Source organism: Aphelocoma coerulescens, chromosome 12, assembly GCF_041296385.1.
Source record: "Aphelocoma coerulescens isolate FSJ_1873_10779 chromosome 12, UR_Acoe_1.0, whole genome shotgun sequence".
NCBI lineage: Eukaryota > Metazoa > Chordata > Aves > Passeriformes > Corvidae > Aphelocoma > Aphelocoma coerulescens.
The window spans coordinates 13,246,121-13,273,497 of record NC_091026.1 but is presented as its reverse complement, the minus strand read 5'-3'; the positions used below and the strand labels follow the sequence as shown (position 1 = coordinate 13,273,497).

Below are 27,377 nucleotides of genomic sequence, written 5' to 3'. Positions count from 1 at the left end.
TATCTGCTGGTAATCTGAAAAAATACTGACATTCCTAGTCATTTAACAAATATTTAATGGAGCTTTTTAGCGTGTGTGAGGGTTTGCATATTGATTTGTGTATGCATATTTGGGTATTAGGGAGAGAAGTACAGCTGTTGAGAGACTTCTGCAAGATTTAGAGCGAGAACGTGTAGAGGGATTCCTTGTGGAACAGGGGCATATGATACCCCTGGAAAAATTGGACAACCCAGGGTTGCTGAGGAAAAACCCCTGAACTGGCCCCTGGCTGCAGGCAGGCCTGGAAAGCACCTGGCTGCAGGCAGCCCTGAGAGTCCTTGGCAAGTTATGCACTGGTTAGCTCCCCCACGGATTAGAGGTTGTCTAGAGGGACTGGGCATGAATCTTTGCAAAGTAGATATAAGCTTGTGTAGTTAAACAATAAAGGGAGAACAATGCTCAAATCGTATCGGTGCATGGGTCGTTACTCTGGCCAGCTCTTCAGCACTCGGTCCCCAAAAGAACATATTGTTACAGATTACAATAAGGTGCAAAGGTTTTTCACTCTTAAAATGGAGAAGTTGACATATTAAATTGCATGTGCTCTAGAGATGTGGACTGACTCAGAGAATTTGAAGGAAATAACAGCTGCGCACATCAAAGCTTAAAAATAGAAGCTTCATCAGTCAGTAGCAGTTTAGAATGAATGAAGAAATCACAAAATTATTAATTATAGTGTTTAGAGAAAGGAAACATAAAGTTCAAACTTTCTGAAGGCAGAATGCTGTCATCAGTCTTGCAGCATGTCTGTGCTGGGTAGCAGCGCCTTGTCCTGCTGAGCCGCTCTGTTAAAGTGGGGGCACCTACGGCCATTTCAGAGACCCCAAGAGGACTCAGGTTTCCCACCTGACTGGCATTTATGATGTAGGGCATATGGGAGACTCCTGCCCTTCTGGAGTGGCAACTGGATGCCCAGAGGCATCTCAGATGGCAGTAGATGCTTCAGCCTGAGGAGTAATTGCACATAAACATAAGTACAGACTCACTTTCTCTTGCATTTTTAATACGTAGTCACCTGAAGCGTTTTCATAGCAGTGTTTGCAGCGGGTTATTGTAGAAAGTAATGAACAGTTTATCTAATTTTAAACTTAGTAAGAATTCTGAGGTGAATAGAGCAGGTGTACAACTTAAAATCTGACCAGATATAAAGTTAAAATCTATCCTAGCATCAAAAATTATAGTTAAAAAACATGATTTAAAGTTGCAGTGGATAGTTGTTTTCTTAATGATTTCAAATCCATGAATTCATTCTAACATTTTTAATATATTCATAGTTAAATATAACTTGAATGTTGTCCTAATTACATTCTCATGTTAATTTAGCTCTGATTCAGAATTTATATCATTATTCTTTGTAGAATTATTTTGAAATGATGGAAAGTTCAGCAAAGATGCTCTAGTCTGTGATTGTGTCTTTGAATTATTTATCAAATTCAAAGACAGAAATATAGCTAAAATCTAGTTTGAGTTGTAAATGAGTTTTGGTAATGTAAGGAGGAAGTGCAAGTCCTTTTTGCAGAATGCCATGGGTGCAGCATTAGGTACTGCAGGAGCACTGCTGGCCCCACATGAGCAGAGAGGTTCATGGTTAATAAGAAGCCTCCACTGCAGCAACTGGCCAATGCTATCTAAGCAGATAAGACAGATAATGTGTGGAAGAGGAGAGATGGAGAGAGAGATACAGAGAATTTATGAAATGACAGTGCAGATTAGTGACAAAATTAAGAGAAAACCTGCCCTGGTCTGTCTTGGTCAGAACCAGCCCTCGCTCCCTCTGCAATGTGCCATGGAAACAAAAGCTTTCCCAAGAACTGTTTAGCTTATGTTTCCCACAACCCATTGCAGTGGCAAGTAGTACAGTGCTAACATCAGATTGTAGAAACTATCATTAATGAAAAAATTGAAGCTGTGGCCCTGAGCTAGGTAGAGAACAAACAATTGCTGGTGAGGCGTGTGTGAGTCTGAAAGGGCAAGAAACTGCTGGGGAAAATTCTAAAGGAGAAAAGGAAACTTGTCTTAATGTAAGCAGCAGTTTTGCTAGAGGTAAGTGAGGGGAAATTCTTCATTTATAAATGGTTTATTGAGCCATGATAATAAAGCAGTGCTGCAGAAGAAGGATAATTATCTACTTAAGTATCAGATGCCCTAAGGGTACAAACTTCCCTTCTCTTCTTTTGAAAAATGAACTCAGATTAAACGAATGTCCTTTTTCCTGTTTTAGTGTTGACATGGATTTCCTTTTTATGAGTAAAATTAATTAGTTTTTCTATTCGTTTATTCCTAGTATGGAAATCAGGTCTGCCAAGCAACTTCGCAGCTCTTCCCTTGGGCCCCAAGTTTAGCCAAGAGCATCCTTTAGGGATGTGCTTTGTATAATGCACTGGGAAGGCACAAATGAATTACAAGGGGTTTACCATGCCCGGTAACTTACCAAGGGACACAGCATTTCAGAACTAAAACCCCACAAAACTAGGTTTTTTGTCCCCATCCAGGATTGTTTCATTTCCAAGTAACTGCTTTCTAAATATATTTTTGTCCTTTCTTAAATGTTAATACTGTAAGTTGTAACAAAAGGAGAGTAATGGTGGCAGAGCTGACTGTACAAAAAAACCTGGAGAGACAGATTTTCAAAGCAGATTAACACCCACAGCTGGGGCCAGTCTTCTCTTGTTCTGTTGGGAGCTGCTGCAGGTAGAGCTTGCTCAATTCTGCTCCCACTTTAGCAAATATCCATTAAAGACTTGTCTGTCCTCATCTGGATTTTGAAAAATGATCAAAACCTGCTGCTACGTCTTTACTTTGAGAAAATGTCTGGTTTTCTCTCCTATGAGAATTATATGTGTGATTCCTACAATATAACCTTGGTGCATGTAAACATGTTGTCTCTGTGCTTATGGAAATAATTGATCTTTCACATGTATTAATCTCTCCTTATTTCAAATGTCTCGTGTGGTTCTTGACAATCAGGTTGATGTAACCTTTTTGTGAACCTGTTAACTGCAGAGCAGTTCCTAGTTACCTTTCCTGGATTATAGAGAATATTCTTGAATACCTGCAGGCTTCAAGATGCAGTAAAAGTAAAGATGACTATAATACAATGGCATGGAACCTAATTTTCTTCAAATAGTCCTTTGAACACTTATTTTAATATTGGAAAAAAATTTTTTATAGCCTTTGTTCATGAAAGTTCAAGTGGTGTTAAAGGTTACTTTAAGGTCTTCATTCTGCAAATACTATTCTGTAAGTCAGCAAAGAATCCTGTCTGCAGGGAATTGAAATGAGAATTGAGTACTTGCTTTTCGGATCTACACAACTGAGGCTCTGCTAGGAATTCTGGACCATATTAATAATGTTACAAAATTGACTTTCAAGTGAGGAATCATAGCAATTATTAATTACTGTGAACACAGCAGATCAGATGACTGTAAGCAGCATCTCCCATTATTTATTTTATAGCTTAATTTCACTGACTCACAAATCACAGTCACCAAGGTAGAATGAAATCAAAGTATATTTACAGGGTTGTGAACACTGTGCTTAAAAGGAAATAGTCTTAATTATCTTAATGTATTTTTAAAAACAGATAATAGTTACAACAGGTGAGCATTCCTTGTGAATTGTAATTAATGTAGTGTAGAAATAAGTGATCTGCTTTCATCAGCATAGTGCCAGCTTGTCATATTTAGGTGCCTAAAATTAGAGGTGTAAGATCAAGATTTTCAAGAATATATATCACTTATGGGGGAAAGCATTGTAAAACTGCTGTCTCAGACCACACATCCAAAGCCCTCTTAAATTTCTTTGGCTTTCCCCCATTTTTAATCACAAAAGAAAATGTCTCTGACTTTCACAGGAGAAAAATACCAGCATTTCTCCATTGAGATGGTAAATTTGAGTCTGTGAAAACTTTTCTTTCCCTTAAATGGCTCAGTGTAGCACAAGAGCCTTAGTCATTTTACCCATATCTGAGGGACTTGAGGAAAAGAATTTTAAACAAAGCATCGTCTAATTCCTTGTATTTGTATTCCCTATGTTTTTGATGCTCTTGCTGTATCACCAGAGAGGAAGAGCTCAGGTGATTCAAGGGTGATCAGAACCAGGTTACAGGCTCGGGACTGAGACTCTTCTTCTGGACCACTCAGATTTGTGTTTGTGCCTTGACACTGCCACCTTCAGATGTCCTTGTTTGTCCCCTGCGGCCGGTGGAGCGTGTCCATGACCTGTGTCCCGAGGAAGTGGCTGATTTGTTTCTTACAGCACAAAGGGTTGGAAATGTGGTGGAGAAACATTTCTGTGGCACCTCGCTCACCTTTTCTATCCAGGTTTGTAAACCAGTCACCTAAGAAAGATTTAATGCTTTGTTTTATCAAGCTTTCAGCCTTTTTCCCTAGTCCAATCACAAAAGGACATTGGAACTTCAAGGGGCAATAAATGCTAAATAACAGTAATAAAAAACAAGAAGCCAAATAACTGCATTGCAGTCTTCCAGATTTGCCATTGAAAAATCTAAAAAGGAAACCAACAAGAAAGTGTGGTTAATTGTTAACTGCAAAACTTTGGATAAAGCCAGCAAACACTCTCAAACACTGTGCTTGTTTTTGAGTATTTCAGGAAATAGTCTTCCTTCAAAGAAGCATTTGCAGGGTTGACCTCTAGAGAAAGCAGCCGTGTCCCCTGTTCCACACATAACCCACTGCCTATGCTTGAGATAGGTGATCCCTCCTCACAGCTATTTATATGCAGGCAGAGAGATGTAGCCATGTAAATATGTTATAAATTCTGACCTTTCAGCTGCTTGTGTTGGGTGTCTTTATACCAAAAATGAACTGTGTTTAAAGCAAACCAGGAGACTAAGCCCATTCATTAGAATCAGAATTTAAGCAAGCATACTTTGATTAAATTCTTACTTCCACATGTGATTTTATGTTCACAAGGATCAGAAATCTATTGCTAGCTATTGAAAAATATGATCTGAAAGAATGAAAAATAGATACTGTTTTGCCAGGGTCTGATATGGAAAGGAGCTTTGTCCAAAAACTTAGTGTTGAGTGGTTCTCAGGAAAAATACACTAATTTAACAGTCAGTGTAATTGATGTAAATGATTACTGAGTAAGATTTCTGAATTCCTATGTGATCCTTGTTAGATCCTCTAACCTGGGACTTTTCCCTTTGCTTACAGGATGGCCCTGAAGCTGGACAAACAGTGAAGGTGAGTGCAGAATATGCAGAATACAAATTAAGACACAGTTATAAGAACTAATAAAAGATCAAAGCTCGTCATCTGCAGTCCATTGCTGTATTGTTACTTCATCCTTGAGATCAAAAAATCCCAAGTGTACAATAGTAGTAAATACTTTTAATTGAAATTGCACAAGATAATGTTTACAGGTTTTCTTTCTAGACAAAAATTTTCAATCAAGAAAATATCTTTTCTAAGCTTCTGGGTGTATTTATGCAAGGCAAGCCTCATGAAAGAGGCATCTGGTTTAGTTTTTTGTTTGTTTTATGGAGAAAATATTGCCCTTCCATTCATGATCTCTTTGTTTTTCTGTTTATTGCCTAATGAGTTGTAGCTAATTAAAGGAACAGTTAAGTTGAACCACAGTGTGAAAATATACCTTTTGTCTATGCCTTCTCTCAATGTATTCATATCACATTCTTGTTACTGAAGTTCAAATGTAATGGGCCCAGTGAAGCTGAAAACCAGATTTTAAGTGTACTTCCAGAAAAAAAGGTGGGAGGGTGGAAGGGAAGAGAGGGATTTATGATTATATTCTCCACTTGAGTAATAACATAGATAACATCCAAGATGTCTCTTCAGCCATGTTTCACTGCCACGTAATGCAAATGTAATTGCATGTGTAGTTAGATGATATGCCCCAACATTAGATAAAGGCTATTTTTTACATTTGGAATCAAAGGAAAGTCAAATATGGCTATGGGCTAGCACTTTGTAAAATCAAATTAGATGTCTCAGAGAACCTGTTTGAGTTGATTAAGATAACTGTAACAACCAAATGACACTGGATAGGAACATTTTACATTTTTTCCAATTTTCTGTATTGACCTTATTTTTCCTTCTCCCTTTTTGTTGCCTGCTTTGAATATTTAACAGAGAGGTAATAGAGAAAGAGAAGAAGAAATTAGAATATCAGCAAGCTTGGGAAGTGATGAAGGAATGTAATGCAATTAATTTCTGTACTGTGACAAAACAGATTCCTTGGCTCATGACTTTGGGTGTATTGTGTGGGTTTCACTGGCAGTGTCTGTTGATAGGTGAAATAATAAGTTTAAATACATTTGAAGTAAATTTTGTTATTATCACCAATATGATTTAAAAAGAAAATCTGGGGATGTATTCTAATATCTTGGACAAATATCTTCCTCTCTGTAAAGAAAATGTGTATAGGAATGATTATATGTGAGAAGAATTATTTATATGAACAAGCAAAGGCAGATGTAAAAATTCCCATCTTCTGTAATTGTGAATAGTAACAAATGCTTATGTAGGCCTTAAAGAGGTAGGAAGTTCTGTATTGCTTTGTGTTTGTACTGGAAACAAAGAGCATTAAATGTTTATTGCAAAATGGCAGCCACCCTTCATGCCTCCTTCTCACACCTTTAATGAAAACTGAGATGGAAATGACCCATTCTTACAACTGTGAATCCCTAGACTTTGCAATAATGAGCATGTATTCATAAATCAGAGGTTATCAGTTTGCATTTCTCTACTTTTCTGCATCACTGGGCAACATTGTAATTTATCATCATCGCTTTGGGATGTTTATCATCCAAAAATGCCAACAACTATTTTCTTCAGAGAATTTCGAGCTTTCAAAACTTCAATTGGGAAAGAAATTACTGTGATCAAGATCTTTTAAGTGAACAATAGGGTGGATACATAAATAGCTGGTTTCATTTAAACTGTTCTGAGTCACAAAGTTTGGAAAAACACCTATGTGACCTACAAATCATTTCTGAACCTTAAATTTAATGTGTCGTGTTTCTGTATGTGGATTTATTTGGGTTTTTTTTCATGTATGAGAATCCATATAATCCAGTCTCCTCTGAGGGAGATTTCAATTAAAATTTCTGGAACAGACTAAACATTAGAAAAGCATTCTAATAGTAAAAATACCAAAACATCACAACAAATATCCAAGGCAGTTTGTGGAGATTGTTTAAGTAGTGTAGGCAAGTGTATCTCAGGAGCTAATTAGGTGTAGCTGATTTTACTTTGAATGGGGTAACATACCAGATGGCTTCAAGAGTCCTTTCCCTTTGTATTTTGTATAATTCTGTATACCTGTGTAAATACAGGCTACTGTATGTGCCATGTAGGAACAGAAATACAGGAAGCAGGAGAAGAGTATTGACTTTTCAGTTGCTCAGTGCAAAATTGTGCTACAAAATGGGAAGAGATATCAGCCTAGCTGAAGACAAAAGCTGACAAATTTTGTCTGAAAAAGATTAAGGAATTCTGCTTCTTTGTCTGCAAGAAGAGATGGTAATCCATGTCCAAGAAAAATCTTGAACCTGAATATGAGTCTCAGGTCTATTTTGAAATGGAGATGCTGAAAATTGTATGTGGAATATATGCAACAGGTTGAAAGGAAATGACCCTTTCCATGTGATTTTGGCTAGAAATCAGTGATAAGATTGTCTGCCAGTGTTACATGTCCCTTTTGGTGGTGTGAAAGCTGCTGGTGTGTGCATTGTGTTCTAAAGCCTTTCTAGTTACCTAATGGGAAGCTGTTCATGATCTAACTGTAGTTTCATTATTGCTGTACTCTGTTCCTCCTTTGCATCTAAGGTAGCAGAGCCTGCAGGACAATGTTCTAGGGAAGATTATGGCCCTTTGAAATTCCCCCTTTACTGTGTGTTTGCACTGGATTGGGTCTTTGGAAGTAATTATACCTGACCCTTAGTTCACCAATACTTTGTAAGTATAGATGGGTCTTTTCTCACCCTTTAGCAGCTGGAAATATACACTTGGTAAGCAATTCTGAACCATGTCCCAAGTCTCAGACCATAAAATAAACCAATATATTGTTTCATAATATTTTTCTTAGCTCTCCACATATTGTACCTATTCCAGCCCTGTCACCTATTTATGAGAGAAACAAATGTTCTTCTCCAAAGATGGTCACAGACTTGCACACTGTGTTTTATTGTGAGAGATTCTTGAACCACTCACAACAGTGAACTTGAACATCTCTGGCACCTGAGCAGTGTGTCAGCAAGCAAAACCATCTTTTAGCATTCAAGAGATTTTGAATACTTATTTCTTATTATTTGAGAGAGGAAGGAAATTGTGTTTAGGTCATCCCTTAAAGACTATCAATCTCTGCAATTTTGAGCTCTCTTTTTATTGGAGAACACAAAACTCATGGCGCCCTTGTGCCAGGAATGGAGGGTGAGTTTTATGCTGGTTCTGTTTGAGAATGACTTAAATATCTAGGCAATTTCATGGATCAGGGAAATCAACTCTGCATCTTAATGCAGGGGTCTTATTGCTATGTCAAGTGAGCGATGTTTCAAGATTTCCCTAGTATATTTTATAGCCTTCTTTTCATCATCAAGTCAGCAAATGCTCTGGCTGCCTGGGTGGATGTATAGCTTAGTGTAGAATAAGCTCTCAGGTTTACCTTTTACATGAGATTCAATCACAAGAAACTCCATGGATTCTGTACTCTGTAAAGGCTAAACAAATCAAGCTGGCAGGAGCATGAGGCAACTAATTTATCTGTAGAGACAAGATAATATTGCACAGCAAGTGTCCATTGCACAAACAGGTATGAACACATCCTCTATTTTGCAGCAGTGTTGAAGTCTCCAGCAGCTCAGCACCTCGTCTGTTATCCATGAGAAAGGGCCTATTTGCCAATTACAGGTTCCCCTAAATAAATGAGAAAGCAAAGCTGATGGTGGCAGTGTGGGTATGTGTGCAGAAACTTATTTTATGTCACACATTCCACTAGTTATTTTACACTGAGAAGATTGTCTTATGATTATTTTTTTATATACATGCTTTTCTTTTCCAGATGTTTTTTAATGCTGTGTTAAATCAATCCACCTGGCTTGCATTCCTCAGAAATCTTAACCTGAGCTGTGGAGCCCAGGGCTCATTTAGGCCCACAGCAGACTTCTCCTTCATCCTCTTTGTCTATTTATGTTTTGACCCGAAGTAGTAGACTTCAGGTTTGAGTCTTTAAATTTAATCAGATCGCATTGCAGACTAATTGCATCGGAAGGATTAAATTCACTAACTGCAATACTTTTGATACCTCAGTCTGTTTTCCCTGCAGAGCAACAGACGTGAGTCCCAGTTTAGAGGAGTACTAGAAACCCTCTTTTGCTTTCTTAGAAGAACAAAAAAAGCTGGTGTTTGAGAAATGCAAAGATTTTTCTTACCTTTAAACAAATCTAAAAATTCAGATACAAAGAGACATGGAAGAAACAAATTTTTGAAAACCAGATTGTACTGAAACGTGAACAAATCATCTCCTGTGCTTTACCCTTAAGAATGATGATTTTCTTGAAAGCTTGTGAGATGTCCAAAAATGATTTGATGAAGTGCAGCAGTGTCTTTGTATTGCTCTGAGAACCACGCTAATAGTATTTGGTTGGAGACTATGTAATATTGTGGACAGGTAATTGGTGCAGCAAATTCAGTAGTCTCAGGGCTGCTATGTCTGATTTGAGCTCAAAATTTTCTTTTTATTTCAGTACTATATTTAGTTTTGGGTGGTTTGGGGTTAGTGATGTATATTTTCAAAGCTAGGATTATACTGCCCCTTACAGAGATAGAGAAGCAGCAGGATCATCCAGATAGTTTCTTCCCCCTCCCTTAAAGCCTTCTGCCAACTCTTTGTTTTCTACTCACTCTTAAATAATAATTCCTGCCCTTTCCTTCCGGGCTCTTTTCAAAATCTGCCTTGTGTTGGTCTAAATCTCCTTTCAGTCCTTTGGCCAGACCTGTGTTTTCTATGATGCAAAATAAGTCCTAATCAGTCTTTGCTTTGTCAGGTCCTTACTTCTCTTCATAACATGTAACATTTAGTTTTTGACTGAACAATAACCTTTCCAGGAACAGCATATTGCTATTTTGTTTGCCAGGCTTGTAGACGTAAGAGGCACTGGTAAATCTGTAAACCCTCCCCTAAAACAAATAATAATATACAGGACCTAGAATGAAAACAGTTCTTTCAGTCCCCATAATTTGTGCAAATCAGTTCCTGTACTCAAACATGGTAATATTTGACAGAAGTAAGAGGTGTCTGTGTCCAGTATACACCCATGGAAAGTTATAGAGATTGTTTTGAAGACTGAAGGAAATTAAAGAAAAGTGGGAATGTGGAAACAGCCTAGTGATTGATGGACATAACACCATCCTAGCTGGGAATACCAAAGGCCCCAAGGCACTGGTAAATTGAAATGATGACCTGGATAATGAAGTCTGATCTAGAAATACTGGGTTGTGAAGTTCCCTGAAGGTATGGGGACTGAAATTTTTGAAAAATTCTCTTTAGCAGTGAATTATGATACTTCTGAATCTAGATTATTTTGAATTTCCAGTAGTGAATGTCATGACATGCTGTACCTCCTTGTAAAGCAGTATCATCCTCTGATCCTGTACAGACACAGAATAGTCTGTATGGACTATTATATATAGTATATATATAAATATAAAAAAACAAACCAACCAAACAAAACAGGGTTAAAAATAGGCAAGTATAAATTAGGACAGTAAATGAAATTTCTGAATATTTAAGTTGAAGAATGTTGATGAAAAGGAAGATTTTACTATTCCATGGTAGCAGTTCTACCCTTCTTTCCTGCCATATAGATTTCTTAGATGAATGTTCTCTTTAGGTAGTTTAATTCCAAAAATATCCCCAGAGCTAGTCACAGATATTGACACTGTCTAAATTAAACTATAATAAGCAAGTAAGTGGGTTCAAATGCTTGTTTAAATTGCCTTGGCGTGCAGATATGAAAAGTCCTGCAGCTCTGCTGGCCACATGCAGCTCTGTCCTGGCTGGGCACGTTCCAGTTCAGCCCCAGAGCTGCCACTGGGGTTTTCCTGTCCCTAAGTTTGGTGGGTGGGAGCTGGAGAGCGGAATCCGCGGCTCTGCCAAGCACCAGCACCTGCATGACAGGAAGGGAGGGAGCACTTCCAGGAGCACCCACAGGAGTGTGGATGTGCCTGTCCCAGTCCCCAGCAGCCACATCATGTGTCAGCAGAGCCTGGGGAGTCGGTGCCTGTGCCAGCAGCTGGTCCAAGTGGAACCGAGCAGTTGCCTTTGGTGACCTGACTGATTCCCACAGGGAAGGGTTAAACACTGCCAGGGCTCTCCATACTCTGCCTCTCTGCAGTTCCAGGACAGCCTGCTCCTGCTTTGACAAAAGATTTTTAAATATCTTTTTTTTCCTGGTGTATGTTCAGATATTTACCATTTTCATGAAAGAAGAATCTTGAACAAATCAGTCTTTTTTTTTCTTCAATAAACAGTTACATTTCAAAATGAAAAGGTATTTCTAGCAAAAAGGTAGAAAATTTTTCCTCTGAAAATGTTATATCAGAGTGTTTGACAGCAAAAACTTTTCCTTTGTGAAAACAAAACCTACTTTGAAAATGCTGTTTTATTGAATTGACATGTTTTGACCAAAAAAAAACAATATAGGGAGGGGTGTTGAGAAATCCATTACATGCTGCTCTTTATTTGCCCCACAATGACTGAGATAAGGATCAAAAATCCTATATTTTAATTAGAAAGTATCTTTCACTTCTTTGTTCCCATGTTACAGCAATATGTTTTGCATTTAAAGCATTCTCTGTCTTGGAGTATGTACAATCAATCAAGTGCCACTCTTGAGTACAGGTCCTACAAATACCTATTGTACTTGAAATGTAAAACCTTTTGAAATCCCATGCATGAGGTCTAAAGTCATTAATAGCACGGTCCAGGCTGTCTGAATAATTTTTGTGTGGTTAGTGTATGAATTTCTTTCCAAGCTCCATCTCATCCATAATACTTCTTCTCTTTGTCAGTCTCATATCTTATAAAACTCTTCATCTAGAGGGAATGCTTGGGTTTGTTTTGTTTCTTTTTTTTTATTTTGTTACAAAACATTGTTTTCAAGAAAAGTGTAACTCACCAAGAAATGTGCAAAAGTATTCCCATTTAATTCAGATGTGTAACTTGATGTTTTTCTGTGTTTTGTTGTAGGTGAAAATTGTTTATTAAGCAAGTGTTGCAAAGCCAGATTTCAGTTAAATGGGTTTCTGATTAACTCTTTCTAAAAATTAATATAATGCTTTAAAATGAAACATGATGTGTCTGTGCTCTGATCTCATGTGATTTTGCACATTTGTCTTTGCATTCTTACCTACCAGGTACTGTTTTTCCCAAGATCCACATAAAATTATTCCTATGCTGACCACAGATTAGAAGGGATGTCAAAAGGTCATGTGCAAAACAGACTTCTCTGCTTCCAACCAATGCGTGCCTTCCATGAGCAGGCATTAACTCACACTTAAACTGTTTTGTGGTTGGGTTTATTGGGTGTTCTTGCCCAAGGGCATTTTCAGTTGACTGATCTGTGCTAAACTTTGGTGCCTGAGCTGTCTGGCTGGATGCTGTGACATCCAGAGTCTCCCAGGGAAGGGCAGGATCACAGGGCTTTGCGTGTGGTAATGACCCAGTTTCAGCCAGACAAAGCAACCCACTTATTAGAGCCCTGGATGCCTTATCAATGCAATAATAAAGGAAAATTTGGCTCCATATTTTTTCCCCTGAAAGGCACCTCCCCTTCTGAAAATGAAAGAAGTGTGTACTTAAAGCTGTCCCTGCAGTTCCCCAGAGAGCCCACGCAGCTTGGAGAATAATGCTTCTTAAAAATGTCAACAAAGAAAGAGTGTATGTAACATTCTTGCATGTGATATCAAGGGAATGGAGGCCTTTCCTAGCCCTGTGTTCCTTCCTCTGTCACATGAAAGAGTCGGTGGTTACACTGCCCTGTGCTCTGTGGAAAGCACATCTGAAATACAGGGATATCTGACCTAGCCCATTTTAGTCTGTTCTGGCAGCACCATTTTAGCCCATGCAGGACGTTCTTTCTTAGAAAGAAAAGTCTCTGCTTGAAGTGATTTAGAAATGGAAAACGAAGGTTAAAATAATAGAATAAAACTTGCTCAGCAAGCTCCAGGCAGGATGACAGGGTGAAAAGTAGGTAATATTTCTACTGTTTAAAAGAAAAAGTCAATAATTCAGGATACTGCAGTGTGTTTCAGTTCATGCTTATGTTGGACAAGCCAAGAGCTTCCTGCAAAACAGCAAAACCCTTCTCTCAAGCCTCATTTGCCCCATCTCTCCTGAAGACTGCTCAAGTGCCCTCTGGCAAAACCACTCATACACTGGGTTTCTTCTCACTCCCTAAAGCTAAGCTATCCTTTGAAAGAATTTGAAATATGCCCTTAAGATCTAGTCTCGGGGAGCTTTATCAAATGACCCCTCCTCATTTGCTTGGCCACAGGAAAAGCCCTCGCTATCTGGTGGTGGGGATAATGCTGGAGTAGCAGTCTCTGAGGCTGAACAAGAACAGAACCAGTGCAGCTCTTGTGTGTGCTCTCATTTTACATTGTCCTTTTCCCTTGCCTGCAGTGATAGGGGTAAAACTGCACTTCTGCAGTGCAGCTCAGCTCCCCAAGGCAGTATCTCAGCCAGGGGTGTGTTTTGGAGCTCTGGACTCCCCTCTGCTTGGCTGGTTTGCAGTTTCAGTGACAGCTACTGAGAAATGCTCTGTTGCTTGCACTGTGCAGCTTTTCCAGGCAAGTGAGGTGCAGCACTCCCTGAAGGGAGAAACACTGAAACCCTCCCTTTTGCAGATATCTGGGTATCTGCAGATGGCTTGTGCACACACACACACATACCAAATGTTAGGAGATGTGCCTTTAAAAATAGAAAGGAATAATCATTAAACAAAGCCTGATTCTTTTGTAAATGTAGTCAGTTACCTGGTAAAATCATGTTGAGAGCTTTGGATAGCATAAAAGAAATCAACATCTATGGGTGCAGTTCAGCCCAGCTGCCAGGCTTTTTCCAGAGAGAAATTCCCTGTTTGACTGGTAGATAACTTGTCAGTTCAGGATTAGGGCTTTTAAAATAAATTATTCTGTGTCTGAACTAGCTGCCGCTGCTTGGGATTTTCTTTCAATACATAACCACTTCTCAGTCCCTTGCTTCTGAAGGAAAAAAAATTATCACTGAAACTTCTGCATAGCAAATTCCATAAATAAAAGCATGCCTGGGTATTTTAGTAATGATGCCACAATTGACATAAATTGGGGAAAATCAAAATTAGTCTATAAGTAATTACACTGTCTCCTCAACTGACATTACAGACAGAAATTTTTAGGAGAAACTTTAATTCCCTGTATTAATACAGTTACCTACTTTAGAGGTAAACTGTTCACTTTCAGAGAGGTAAATTCACTTCTAATAAGCTAAGTAAAATTCATCTTCAAACTCGCTGGTTTTTACCATTAGGTCTCCACACACATTTTCTTTTCCATCTCACTGTCTTTTTCCAGAATCCAACACTAAGATGTCTCAGCTCTTCTCACGAGTTCTCAGTCCCTTGCTAGGTGCAAGACTGGCAACTCTATTTTACCAACCAAATTGTTGTGGCAAAAGTGATTTAAAGAAGGGCCAAGTTGTTATTCTTGTTTTGTTGAGCAGGTGAAGAGGCTGGGAGTGGTAAGAGCTTTGTCCTTCAGAGGCAGTGCAGGGTCACTCAGCCTTGTTCTTACTCTGAGTTTTTCCTTTGCACTGTGTCTTGCTTCCACCCTGGCCGTTCCTGTCTCCCATCCTTGTCCCGTGACCTGGAGCTTTGTGCAAGGTGTGGAGGGGATCCCAGGGAGAAGGGCAGCATGTCCAAGTGGGAGAACCCTGAGAAACTGGTCCCTTTTGCATCATGGATGAAACCCATCAGGCTGATGTTCCTGTGGACCGATGCAAACAAGCTGGGTTTGTTGGCATGGGCTCAGCTCTGGGCTAAGAGGCCTTCCCAGCATCAGTCAGAGTGAGGCTCTGCAGCCAGGAGCAGGGGAAATCTATAGCCTGTGGTAAAAGCAGAAGATTGGAAAGACATCCTGTGTTTGCTAGGTTTCCCAGGTCTTTGGAAGGAGAAAAATGTTTTTTCCTCTGGTAATCTCCTGCTTTATTATCTCAGACAAACTAAACCATTTTCTTTTCTCTTCCACTTCTACTTTTTGTGAGTTACCACCTTTATTGTGACCATAAAATCTTCATTTCATGTTGTCTGCCTGGCATCACTGATTCAAATTCTTCCTGTGAGAGGCTGAAAGAAAATAGACTAGACCAGATAGAAAGTGCTTATGTGAATGATTGTCTTGATCTTATTTGTTAAAGATGTTAAAATCTCTAACGATGAATAATTCCTCTATCTGATTTTATGAATGTTGAATTTCTCTGATTTCAGTTCTAATTTTTAGTATTTGAAGTAAAAATAATGCCCAGAGGTAACACTTTCTCTTTTTTTTAATGGATTTGTGAATGAGCTTTATTAATTCCCCATTGAGAAGATATAGAAAAGGTAATATCACTGTGATATTTCCTCACCTGGCCTTCCAGCACCTTAGCTGGAGGGGAGTTATTTTTAGGGGGTGGTCAGTCTGCCCAGACTGAGGAGTGGATCAGTTCACACTGCATTTAATGAATCCTTTTTTTCCTGCAAATAAGTCATCTCTGCCCTCAGCAAAAAACATTCTTTCAATTGTGCCTTTTGGTGAGGCCACCCTGAGTAACATTCAGAATTATGATCCAGCAGAATATGAATTTATAACCTGTCTTCGATTATCTGAGCCTCATGTAAGTAGCACAACCTTGGTGTCTGGGGCAAGATTTTTCTCTGGTATAAATGGTTCAATTCACTCGTGAAAACATGTGAACTAAATCAATGGAGCTTTTTCCATTTCTTTACAAACATTTTTGATCCTACAATAGTAAGTAACCTTTTGATTTCATATTGTTCATAATTTAAGCCTACAGTTATTAGTCATATGTATAAATCTAATAATTCTGAATGAAAAGCAGCATTTTGAGAAAATAACCTATGAAGCATAATTCGATATATCATTTTTATTTTTTCTTTAAATATCTTTCACTTCACCTGGAGAAGTTCCATTATAATAACTATAAAGTAAAAAAAAAAAAAAAAAAAAGGAAAATACCAGCATTTATTAAATTCTAATAAACTCCTCTCAGTGCATATCCATTTAGTATCTTTCATTAACATTAATGAGAATTATGCATGGATCCTGGGGAGAATAGGCCTTCTTGTTTTATTTCTCTTCCTTTTTTCAGTTCTAAATCTTGTCGTGCAGTCAGTTCTGTGGGGCAGACAGGCATTCCCACTGCTCAGTTGTTTCATCTGCTTAATACATACAGTTTGAGCACCTCCTTTTGCATAGTGGAGGTAGAAAGTTCATAAATTTAAAAAAAAAAAAAGATAACAGAATTTGTGGACACACATAAAAACAAGGGATATGCAAATTAATGAATTAATAGATTGCTATTGATTACCAGTAAGGCCTAATTAAGTAATAAATTTTTCCCCACTCAATTACTTGTTTCATGTTATTAAATGATCAAATCCATAACTAGTTTGGAAGCTCAGCCTCCTAGAATTAAATGAGGTGCTCAAGAGAGCAAAGTTGTGTTTTGGAGCAATGGAGACAAAGGCAGGGTCTAGTTACATGGATTTATGATTTAATTTTCTATGTAATCTAATTTAATGTAACTATTGAGTTTCTAAAAAAAAAAAATGAACTTTGATTAGATTTTGTTGACAAAAATAAATACAGAATATAGGGTAGTTTATTCATTATCTGCTGCATATTGAGAGAAGTGGCTCATGGGTATTTCTGTACCTTAAGGGGCCTTTTTTTCCCCACTTCCTATGCTTTTAGCTGTACTCCACAGCAGTCACTCAGCCTTCAGAGCCCATTCAGGTGCAGTACATTCCAAAGGTACAAAATCCAGAGGCTACAAAACTCATTTCTGTGGGAAACTTAATTCATTCTGTGTAACTAGCAGCTTCATCGCTTCTCATTTCTGGATAGACATCAATATTTCATCGCATTAAGTATGTGTAAGTCCAGAGAAACACTGCATCGGAGAAGGGACGTAAGCAAATAAAGCTCTTCAGTTTGACATACTTTCACTTAATTGGGAGCTTTAAGAGCAGATCATGGGAAAAGGAAACGAGTCTTACAGCTAATTCCCTTCTGCATAAAAAATGCTTCGTGCCAAAGCAGAGTTGTCCCGGGGAGAAAACTCCTCGGGTGCAATTCCTCAGCTCAGCGCTCTGACCCCGCAGTTCCCCGAGGGCACCTGGGGCTCAGGTGGTGCCTCCCTGCTTGGCTCCATAATTATCAGCACATTTCAGGACGGGCACCGCCATCTCATTCATTGGCTTTAGAGCTGCATTTTGCTTGGGTTTGCTGGGCTGTCCTGGCAGCAGACTGAGGTGGGGAGACAAGATTTTGTTTTGCTGTAGGACTCTGCACGTCTGTACGGCCCCGGTGTGCGTTTAATCCCCACTGTGCTGGGAATGTGCTGTCGCTGGGCTGGCTCCCCACAGCTGGGCTCGGGGAAGGGCTTAGGAGAGCACACAGGCTTAGGCAGAGCACTCTTCCAGCTTGGCTTTATTTGTGTGATGCCCTGGAGACTTTCGCTGGCAGTTGCCCATCCTGGCCTTCTCGTGCCTGAGGCCAGGCTGCTGCCCTTGTGCTGCAGAGGCAGGACCCTGGCTCCCCTCACGGTGATGGTCCTGGAGAGAGGAGGGATGGCTTAGGGATACATGGATTCATTCAAAACTCTCGGGGCTCAACGCAGGGATTCAGCACTCGGGGCCCTTTGAACCAGTTGTGCATTGGGAGAGCCGAAGTTGTCCCACCTTGAGAGCAGGAAGGGTTTGATTTGCTTGTTCAATACATAATATGCGTGGAGCCATTTTTAAAACCCCTCTTCCATGTCTGTCTATTTTCTTATGCTTAGCATGTTGAATTTCTATATGAATCTTTCTGTTTGTTGAACACCTGGATACATAAGCAAAAAAAGGTGTTCTGTAGTGGCCCACTTGGGTGACTCTATAATTAGCAGCAGATTGCAGTGAATGACATCCTGTTCCTTAATGGTCAGGGCTGCGTTTTGCTTACATTGAGCTGACTTGACCTCAGGAGGTCTGGGCTGGCAAACAGATGTCAGCTCCATTCAGCAGAATATCTTCTGGTCACTCCAGTCAAACAGGGAATATCTGTGCGGAAGTGAAAGGCAGAATATTTGCAGTAACCGTTGAGTGAAACATGCAAACAAATTTCAATAAGCAGGCAAAGATAGGTTGCAAACCCTACTGGGAAATGATAAATTGCTGTTAAGTGTTGTAATTATCCCATGACATTCAGGACTGAAACTTAAATAAATTCTGCTGAAAGCTTAAAAAATAGTGGAGAGAGATAATATGATTTAATAAATTAGCCTCAGAGCAAGAAAAAAAATTAGAGCACAACGGAAAATTAGTATTTATCTTTTACCAGTATGTAACAGACTTTGTTAAAAATTGTCAGAAAGTGAAGAGTTTGTTAGACAAATTATAATTTTAATTGCAGACGTAATTGATTATATGCAGCATGCTCATTAGGTTAAGGGAGAATATGAGGCAACTCTCAAGGTCATTGCAGTAATAGATATTGTAGGCATGTAATTTGCGATAAGCTGGTTCGTGAACATCTAATTGCTCATTCATGGCAGTGTGTCTGGCACTTTTACTCCCCAAACACCTCTTTGTCCAATTTATTTAACACCCCTTAATATTCCAGGGTCAAATTTACTACAGGAGGCATCAAGCAGTGAATTTTCAACCTCCAAATTATTACACGACTTCATCTTTTTTGTGCCGCAAAGACAGAGCACGCATTACTAAAAGTCAGTGGTCTGGCACTAAGCAGGATACATAGAAATAGAAATGCTCACCCACAGAGACGAGCTCGGATTTCTCATGGAAAACAGCTGTTCCCTGCCCTCCCCAATGGCAGTCATACATTGCAGTAGGATGCCAAAAGAGATGTTATTTTAAAAAAAATGCACTAATTAACAAGAACTTTGTATTGTTCCCTGAAAGAACACACACTAACAGTGCTTTATTAACTCTTTTGTTATTATTTTGTTTCACTGCTTTGACACAAAGTCATCAATGTAAGCTGTCTCCTTGGATGAGCATTAGTTGGAATGTCACTCCTCAGTTCTTACAGACAGACAAAATAGAAAGAAGCACTTACAATGTATATCAGCTATAAGTAACAACCATTCCTCACTTTGATATAATGCTTTATATTCTTAGAGAGAATGAATCACTGTCCTAATTGTTGACATGCAAATAGTTGAATCTAGGCAACAGTACCAGGACAGGACTGGAAATTGAAGCCAGACATCCTGAGGTGCAGGTTGACTAATTTTCTACCTTCTCTCTCCAGTCATTTCATCCTTAACACAGGATCAAGCAGTCCCAATGAATTAATCAGTGCCATCAGGTTATGTAGAACTGCAGAGTGGTGGCTGATGTAAGACAACAAAAGTAATCCCCCTTAGACTAAGAAGTAAGGAAAAGATGCAACTTTTGATTCAAATATCTTTGGCTGTATTATGGGAATCAAGGATTTGGGGTTTTGGTTAGGATTTGCTTTTTTGTTTTTCAATAAACAGCATGGCTCTCAGAGCAGCATCCTTTTCCTTTATAATAATTACCTTATTTGCAAGATATTATTTTCATATGACATGACATAGTCCATAACTACCTATTGTTTAATGCTGAAGGGTGCAATAGATACAGCTATAGATATTTATTTATACGCCAAATGGATTCCAGTATGATTTCATAGTCATTCTTTGTTAATATTATTTTTAAGATTCAGAGGTTTGAAGTCCCTCAGGAAAAAAATTCTATCTAGAAGCATCATTTTCCATCTACTGACTCTACTCTTGGTACTATGGTTTTGCTCTTTAAAGAATTGTCCAAAATGATATATATTTGCTAAACCTCTCCTTTGCAATATAGAAATTACCATGTTGACTGACTGATTGATAGTGCAAAAATAATCCCCATGTTCACCAATATATATCAATCCCTATAACTACCTTGTAGATTGACCTGCCCAAAGAAATTGTTATGCAAACACACTGCCATCTGTTGTGTAGTTATTCTTCAGTAATAGAACATAAACTGGGGATATGTCAAAGTAATTTAGTAACTCCACAAATGTAAAATGAGACTTGGTAAATATAGTGTGTTACACTGAGTTTATAAACCCTTGTCATATGCAACCATATAACAGGGATACCCAATTTCTGCAAGTCTGGCTTGTTTTGTTTCATCCATCAAATGCTGATGTCAGATCTAGTTCTAAGGAACATGATGTGAATTATAAAAATTAATTTTAAAATAAGGATTTAAATAATTCTTTGGTTGATACAAAGCCCACTAAAAATTCTGGGAAGATCTGAGCAATTTATAAGACTGTCAGTAAATTTTAAGCATCTTAATTTAACGAGTTCAGAGTGTACATTCACATTTATACTGGTGGTTGTGCTACCTGTTCAAGTAAGTATATGTGGATTTATTTACTCACTTTAGCAGCGAAGCCAACAGTACCCAAATAAAATAGATATCTTCTAGAAGTAGGTGCTGTTTTTTAATTAGAGAATTACAGAAAACTAAACAGAATAATGAAAAAAATTATTAGTTGGATTCTTGTTCTGTAAGTGCAGTTCTCAAAATGGTGTTTAGACATCCTGATAATTAATGAAAAGGTTTCAAATGAAACATCTTCCAGTATCCCTTCTCTTTGCTAATTTCCATTTTTTTTAATTAAGAAAAGATAAATTGTATCCAATTATTGAAAATTATGTAGGTTATTATAATGAATGAAACTGCAATTAAACTTGGTTTCACAAAGGAAGAAGAGGTTATCTTGTCACAGTGTAGGTGTCCCTGCTTGGCTGTCACCCCTGCCTTCAGGCCAACATTGCTGTAGGGCCAGGTCCTGCCTCAGACCAAGGAGCTGTGTTTGACTGGGACTGTGCTGAGAGACTTTTAAGTGCCCTCAAGAACTGGAGCCCGAATCCCACTGAGCCCAGTCCAAGTGTATGTTCACTGTCTAATAACAGTTTTTGTTTAAACAACCAGCAGGGGATAAATCCCTTTTATCCTAAGCAGAGATTACCCTTTCCCTGGGAGAACAAACACCAGCTGCTAAGACGTCACTGTGGGGTGGATGTGGGGTGATCTGTTCCCCTACACCAGCTGCTCCCCAAACTGCTGTGGGATCCAGAGCCAGTCTCCCTGTCTGAGCCCGGGCCCCAAGGCACAGGTTTTGTTCCAAAGGACTGGTAATGTCCCTGTCAATGGGAGGTGATAGAGGTGAATGAGCTCTGCTGGATCCTACCCCTCCTGCTGCTGGGAGTCCCTTTGGCATCTCTCCCTCCTTTGGCCAGCACAGCCAATGGGCAGCAGGGTGGGAAGGTCCTGGGCTTGAAAGAGAAGGAGAAACCCTGCAGTGATCTGTGAGAGCAAAGAGAGAACATCCCTGAGGACCAAAACTGAAAGAAAAGGACAGGGAGGGACAGTGACCCCAAAGAACAAGCTGAGTAAGATTCTCCTGCATTTACTGGGTCCCCAGTATTAGACCCCAAATAACCATTTTCCTTTTAAAACAAACAAGCAAAACCAACCAAGCATAAAACCAGGAGAATTTTATTGAATTAATTAAGGAGGGCTATAGGGACAAGGTTATTTAACAGCTTACATTACTCAAAATGCTGTACCTGAGCAAATGTAAAGAAATGAAATTTATTCTGTTTTCTAGCCAATTTTAATAAACTACTTTAACCCTCTACCTTATGTTAAACTACTTTACAGTTGTCGTATTAGTTTCACCTTAGATTTCAATCTGATTATTATAGGCTTGGCTGCAATCACTGGTAATTACAGCTTCCCATCCTTTTCCAGAAATATAGAATGTGAAGTGCTTTGCACTTTAAACTTTTTTTATTTCGTGTTCACATCCAGTTGGATGTACTAATAAGCATTAACATGCAAATAATTATCACCAATATTTGATATTCATATAGAACAAATGCTAATACAGTTAATACATCAAATATGAAAGAGGCTTTTAATTCAAAAAAGAAAAAAGATTAAAAACATTAGCTTTTTATATAAAAATATTTGCTATGATTATAAATTCTATTGAGCTTGCAGAAAACTTGAGCTTTGGGTTTGCAATATCTCTCATTAATGTTTAGCCTCAAGAAAGAGTTTATAATAAAGGTATTTACGCAGACAACAGATAAATAGAAATGATACAGCCAAGAGTGTTGAAGAGCCCTGGGTATGTTTGTTGTCATTCTACCATGCTGATTTCCATCAGAGGTGCTGAATATGCTAAGAGTTATGTAGAAGATGAAGTGAAATGCAATATGCACTGATAAGAGCTAAGGCTGGAATGCCAGGAAATTATTTTCTTTTGATTCTCCTCTAAGTTTCTTTTTCTTGTTATAACTTCCTGTGGGATGGAAGAGGTTAGCCCTGTTCTTGCAAAGTCAGCTGGTTGGTCTAAACCTGCAGATCTCAGTGGAATAGTAATTGGGAGGAATCTAATGTGCCGTAAAACAGAGGTCAGTGTGGGTAATCTGGTGTCCCCTGCTGGTTTTAAAAACTATGAGTATCTCCTGCAGATGGGAGGGAAATGTTATCTGTATGGGCACTGTGTGCCTCGTGTGGCTTTGCTGCTTCTGTGCACTGGTATGCAGGTCCCTCCGGGTGTGACTGGGGCTTTAGTGAGGAAGAGGGATAAAAGCAAATCATCTTTGTTTCTGTGGGAAGGCTGAGCTGAGTAGTTTGCTCCAGGGTGGTGAAACCAAATTTAAAAAAAAAAAGGACTCGACCATTTGTTGCAGACAGAATGTAATTTGTACTGGGAGGCAGTACCTGAAGTATGAGGCTGGCAAGGGAGGATGCTCAAGAGGCAATGAAGAGGGACACAGGACTGAGATTGGTGGAAAAGGCTGGCAGGATCTTGTCTGCAAGTTGGGTTGGATGTGGCAGGAGCTCAGCAGGGAACAGAGGAGAGGGAGCTGAGATATTTGGGCAAGGTGCAACCCCATTTTAAGGCAAATCCTTGTAGGTTTGGGATCAGACCACTTGGAAATTCTGTGTGCATCTGTTGAGCTGTATAAGTGTCCCTAAATAACATCTACTAAAAGCAATCCTCAAATGAAAAATGAAAATGCACCAAAAGTATGAGCAATATCAGCACTTTGTTTTCACAGTGTTTGAAATAAATGCTTTTGGTGTTCTGAGGCTGAACTAGTAGAGTTCTTTTTCTAAATAGATTTTTTTATAGCCCAGTCAACAAATTCTAGTAACCCTAATCTCTTTCACTAAGTGTCATTATGTTTTATGAATTTTTAATATAAATTAATCACTGAAATATTTAAGTCTTAATTATTTAATTACACCAGAAATTTACAGCCAATGCAGTGTGATGTCTGTTAGAAAAAATGATTTCATAGGCTTTCAGTCCTGCCATTGTTCTGCCTTGTCAATGAATTACTTAAGTGTCATTTGTTAAATGAGTTAGGTCAATAAAGTTCTTCAGCTGTTTTTCAGAGAGTGAGCATTATTTCCAGATAATGTATATCTAATTCTCTTTTTACTTTAGTCTATCTGTATTGGCTAGTGTGGATTACTATTAATTAGCCCTTCAAAGCATATTAGGCAGGAAAGATCATAACACAGTCATATGTAAAGGCTCACAGTGACAGAATTCTTTAATTAGGAAGTGTGGGTTAGTGGTAAGCAGTGTCCTCAAATGGATTGCCATCTGTTAAATTAAAGCTGATTTCCTTCATTTGCTTATGTAGTCGTTCTAAAGAAAGTGGCTCTTTTTATTTATGGAAATTATATATTCTCTTTCATTATTTTCTCTTAATTGATTCTGCATTCCTGTAATTAGTAAGCAATGTAAACATACAGTCCAGGAGAAGAGCCACAGTAATGGACAATATGACCCTGTAGTAATTGCCATATGAACTGTAGAACATGATTCTGCTTTAAGATGTTCCTTTTGAAGTGTTTGGATTAAATGAATTTAAATTTAAATTCCTGTTTCCAGGGGAATAAGCTGTATCAGTTTGTGTCCTTTTTTATTAGGTTACAGCAAACTCTGGAGTGGGCCTAGATATGCAGCTTTTTCTCTTTTAGCTTTTTTAGGCTAAAAGACAATGATTCTTGCTTTCACATTCTTTTACAACTTACTGATTTGGTTTGTAAATGACTGAAATAATTAATCCTGGGTTACATAAATAATCATAGTGTGTTGGGAACCAACATAAACAAGAAAATTCACACAAGAGAAATTGATATTTCGGAAAATTTCCCTGATACTCAAGGGCATCCTGGAAATCTTGGAGTTTTATTGACAGCTTTGGAGTCTGTAGTTTTTTGGGTTTGGTCCTTTGCCCAGCAATTTTAATGAAAGAACATATATCTAGAAAAACAAAACCTCCTTGAGCTGAAGCTCTCTTTCTCTGATTTCTTTTATAGAAGGAGTTATTTTGTCCTGCAGTAATGGCTGTGGAGGGAAGACAATTAGCACTCAGCATTTGATAGACTGCACTGATAACTGTGTAGACACACCCTTTATCACCAGGGAAGGAAAACCCTGCTGCTGTTGTCAGCTGCTGCAGTAATGAACTCAGAAGTTTGTATCTAATGTTGGGCAGCTTCTGTTTGAAGAATGATGTCTGTGGTGGCACGAGTTACAAATTACAGTTAAGTCGAGGATTATATCTCCAAGTATTGCAGCTATCGATTGCCATGTGGAGATATAAAGAACTCTTCTTTCCTCCCCTGGATAATATAGATAATTAGATGTGCTGTTAAGAGATATTCAGCTTCTGCTGCAGCATCTGGAAATTGCCAGTCCCACAGCAAGAGATTGGCCCTGATGGATTGCTTGGCTGGCTTGGGTGGGTGGTGGCACTTTTGGCGTGAAGGGTGTCACAGCCTTTAGGGGGCTGGTGTTAAAATGGGACGTGCTGGATGCCTTTCAGAAAGGAACAAGGAAAGGGACTGAACTTAGTTAAAGCTTACCTTGGGCTAGAAAATCCCCAAAGTCTCTTCCACTGCATATCCGAAGGTTTCACGTGGGCTTTCCTTCATTTGTGCAACATAGTAATTCGTGCATTATGTATTGAGAAATGGATCAATTAAAAGCATAGAAACAGAATTAATCAGATGTTCACTTTATTTATGAACATATGTTCTGTATTATATTTCCACCAGGATATCTAATGAAACTAAGTCAGAAAAAGAGCAGTTCCTAGCATGCTCCTTATATGTTCTTCTATCTCTGTTTTCAGTTAGAAACAAAGTTGTTTCTAGTTTCTTTGAATTTCTTTTTAATGTGGTACTTGATGTAGCTGTAACAAGCAAGAAGTACTACAGAAGTCTCTGCAAAGCTCACAAACATTTCCTTCAGCAACAAGTTTGAAAGTAACAGAAGGAAAAGACTCAGAGAATTTAATTTAAAAACTCAACATACAGTCCCTGAAGATACCCCCAAGAGGATAAAGGAATCACTGAGGAGAACAAGTGCTAAATTGCAGTATAAAAATACGTTTAAGTCATCTCACCACAAGAGGGTCTTTAAATTGGAACAGAGAAGTTGGGCCTGTATCAGAACTATGGACAAGGCATTAATGGCAGCTTTTTGGTTTGATTGGGTTTTTGTCCTCTTGTGTGTTAAGATCTGATGGAGGGGAAAATGCAGAGACCTGATACAGAACAGAGAAAACACATGAAAAGGCAAAAAACGGCCTTTATGCTGCTAGTAGAAAGTATGCATAAAAATATGTGTATAGGTAATACCTTTTCTAGCACTTATTTTCTCAATTCCATACACACTTTGCCTTTGAACTAGACAGGTGAACCACAGAGAGAGAAATATATTGTAATTTTCTTCTAATAGTCCCAAACTCTTCCTGAAAATGCAATGAAGCAACTCAGCAATTTTAGTGCCAGATGGATGAAAAAAAAATGCATATTAAGCTTTCTTTGTTAATTAAAAATTGAATACCAAGGTTTAGGTTTACAAATATCTCCAAACAGGGTGGTGTCTTGGGACAGGGTGCTGCTGATGCACTCAGTATTGGCCTTGGATATTGTTTTGTTTGAATATTAGCAAGGTGATCTTTTACATGAGTGAGAAAAGGTACACCAGGAGCAGATAAAACAGTTTCAGTGCATATCACAGGAAACAGTCCTGGAGGGGTAGGGGTCCAGACAAGATGGCTTAAGAATTTTGTTCTAGGCCTAATGCTGATCGTCCTATTTGAAGTCTATTTCATTTATGTCAGTTTAATGATACTTAAGTTTAGCACCCCAAGCAAGAGGTACGCAGAAAGTGCTCGCACATACAGCAAAATTCAATTAGGCTGCTGTCTACAGTCCACAGCCCAACACACCCTGCAAGGCAAAGTCTCTGCTGAATTTGCATGTGTTCATCTCTGTAAAAATGATTTAGTTGAGGCATGGTGTCGTTACAGTGTTTAACTGATGCTCCTCATCTTTCTCCTGTAGGCCCAAAAGTGTTCAAGGTGAGAAGAGTCATAGCTGCTTGTTTGCTGTATCTCAGATAAAAAGGGGAAGCTGTTTGATCAAAAGGAGAATTCTTATCGTGAGACACTGTTTGTTCTGTTTGTCTTGTATCTCTTGAAAATCACTTAATGGCTTGGTTAATAGGACTGGATTTGCCTGGGAGGGTTTTGGTGGCAGGGTGGGGGTGCTACGGAGGTGCCTTTGGGGAGAAGCTTCCAGAAGCTTCCCCTGTGTCCAATGGAGACAATGCCAACTGTTCCAAGAGGGAAGGCTGATGCCATCAGCAGCAGGGGTAGTGTCTCTGAGAGACCCACTCATTACTCTGTTCTGATTTGATTGGTAATAAATTAATTTCTCCAAGTCAGGTCTGTTTTGCCTGTGACAGTAATTGGTAATTGATTTTCCCCTATCCTTATCTTGACCCACAAGCCTTTCAATGTATTTTCTCTACCCTTTCCAGCTGGGGAGAGGTAGTGATAGAGTGACTTCGGCAGGCACCTGCCATCCAGCCAGGGTCACTCCCCCACACTTCAGGGCATTCAGGTTTTTTGTGCAACTACACACAGTTCCATCTGCTGAGTTGGCTACTCTG

At 38.8% G+C, this 27,377-nt stretch overlaps 1 protein-coding gene across 10 annotated transcripts in view; it reads left to right on the top strand.

Moving 5' to 3' along the window:
* FHIT (fragile histidine triad diadenosine triphosphatase) overlaps positions 1-27,377 on the top strand; it is a 553,468-nt gene that overhangs the window by 407,957 nt on the left and 118,134 nt on the right. For 9 of the 10 annotated variants that reach the window (XM_069027656.1, XM_069027655.1, XM_069027657.1 and 6 more), the window contains 2 exons: positions 4,216-4,361; positions 5,220-5,249. In XM_069027656.1, the coding sequence (XP_068883757.1) occupies positions 4,216-4,361; positions 5,220-5,249 (176 nt within the window). Of the gene's footprint in view, positions 1-4,181; positions 4,362-5,219; positions 5,250-27,377 lie in introns of all 10 variants that reach the window. The other variant, XM_069027661.1, reaches the window with a different exon arrangement.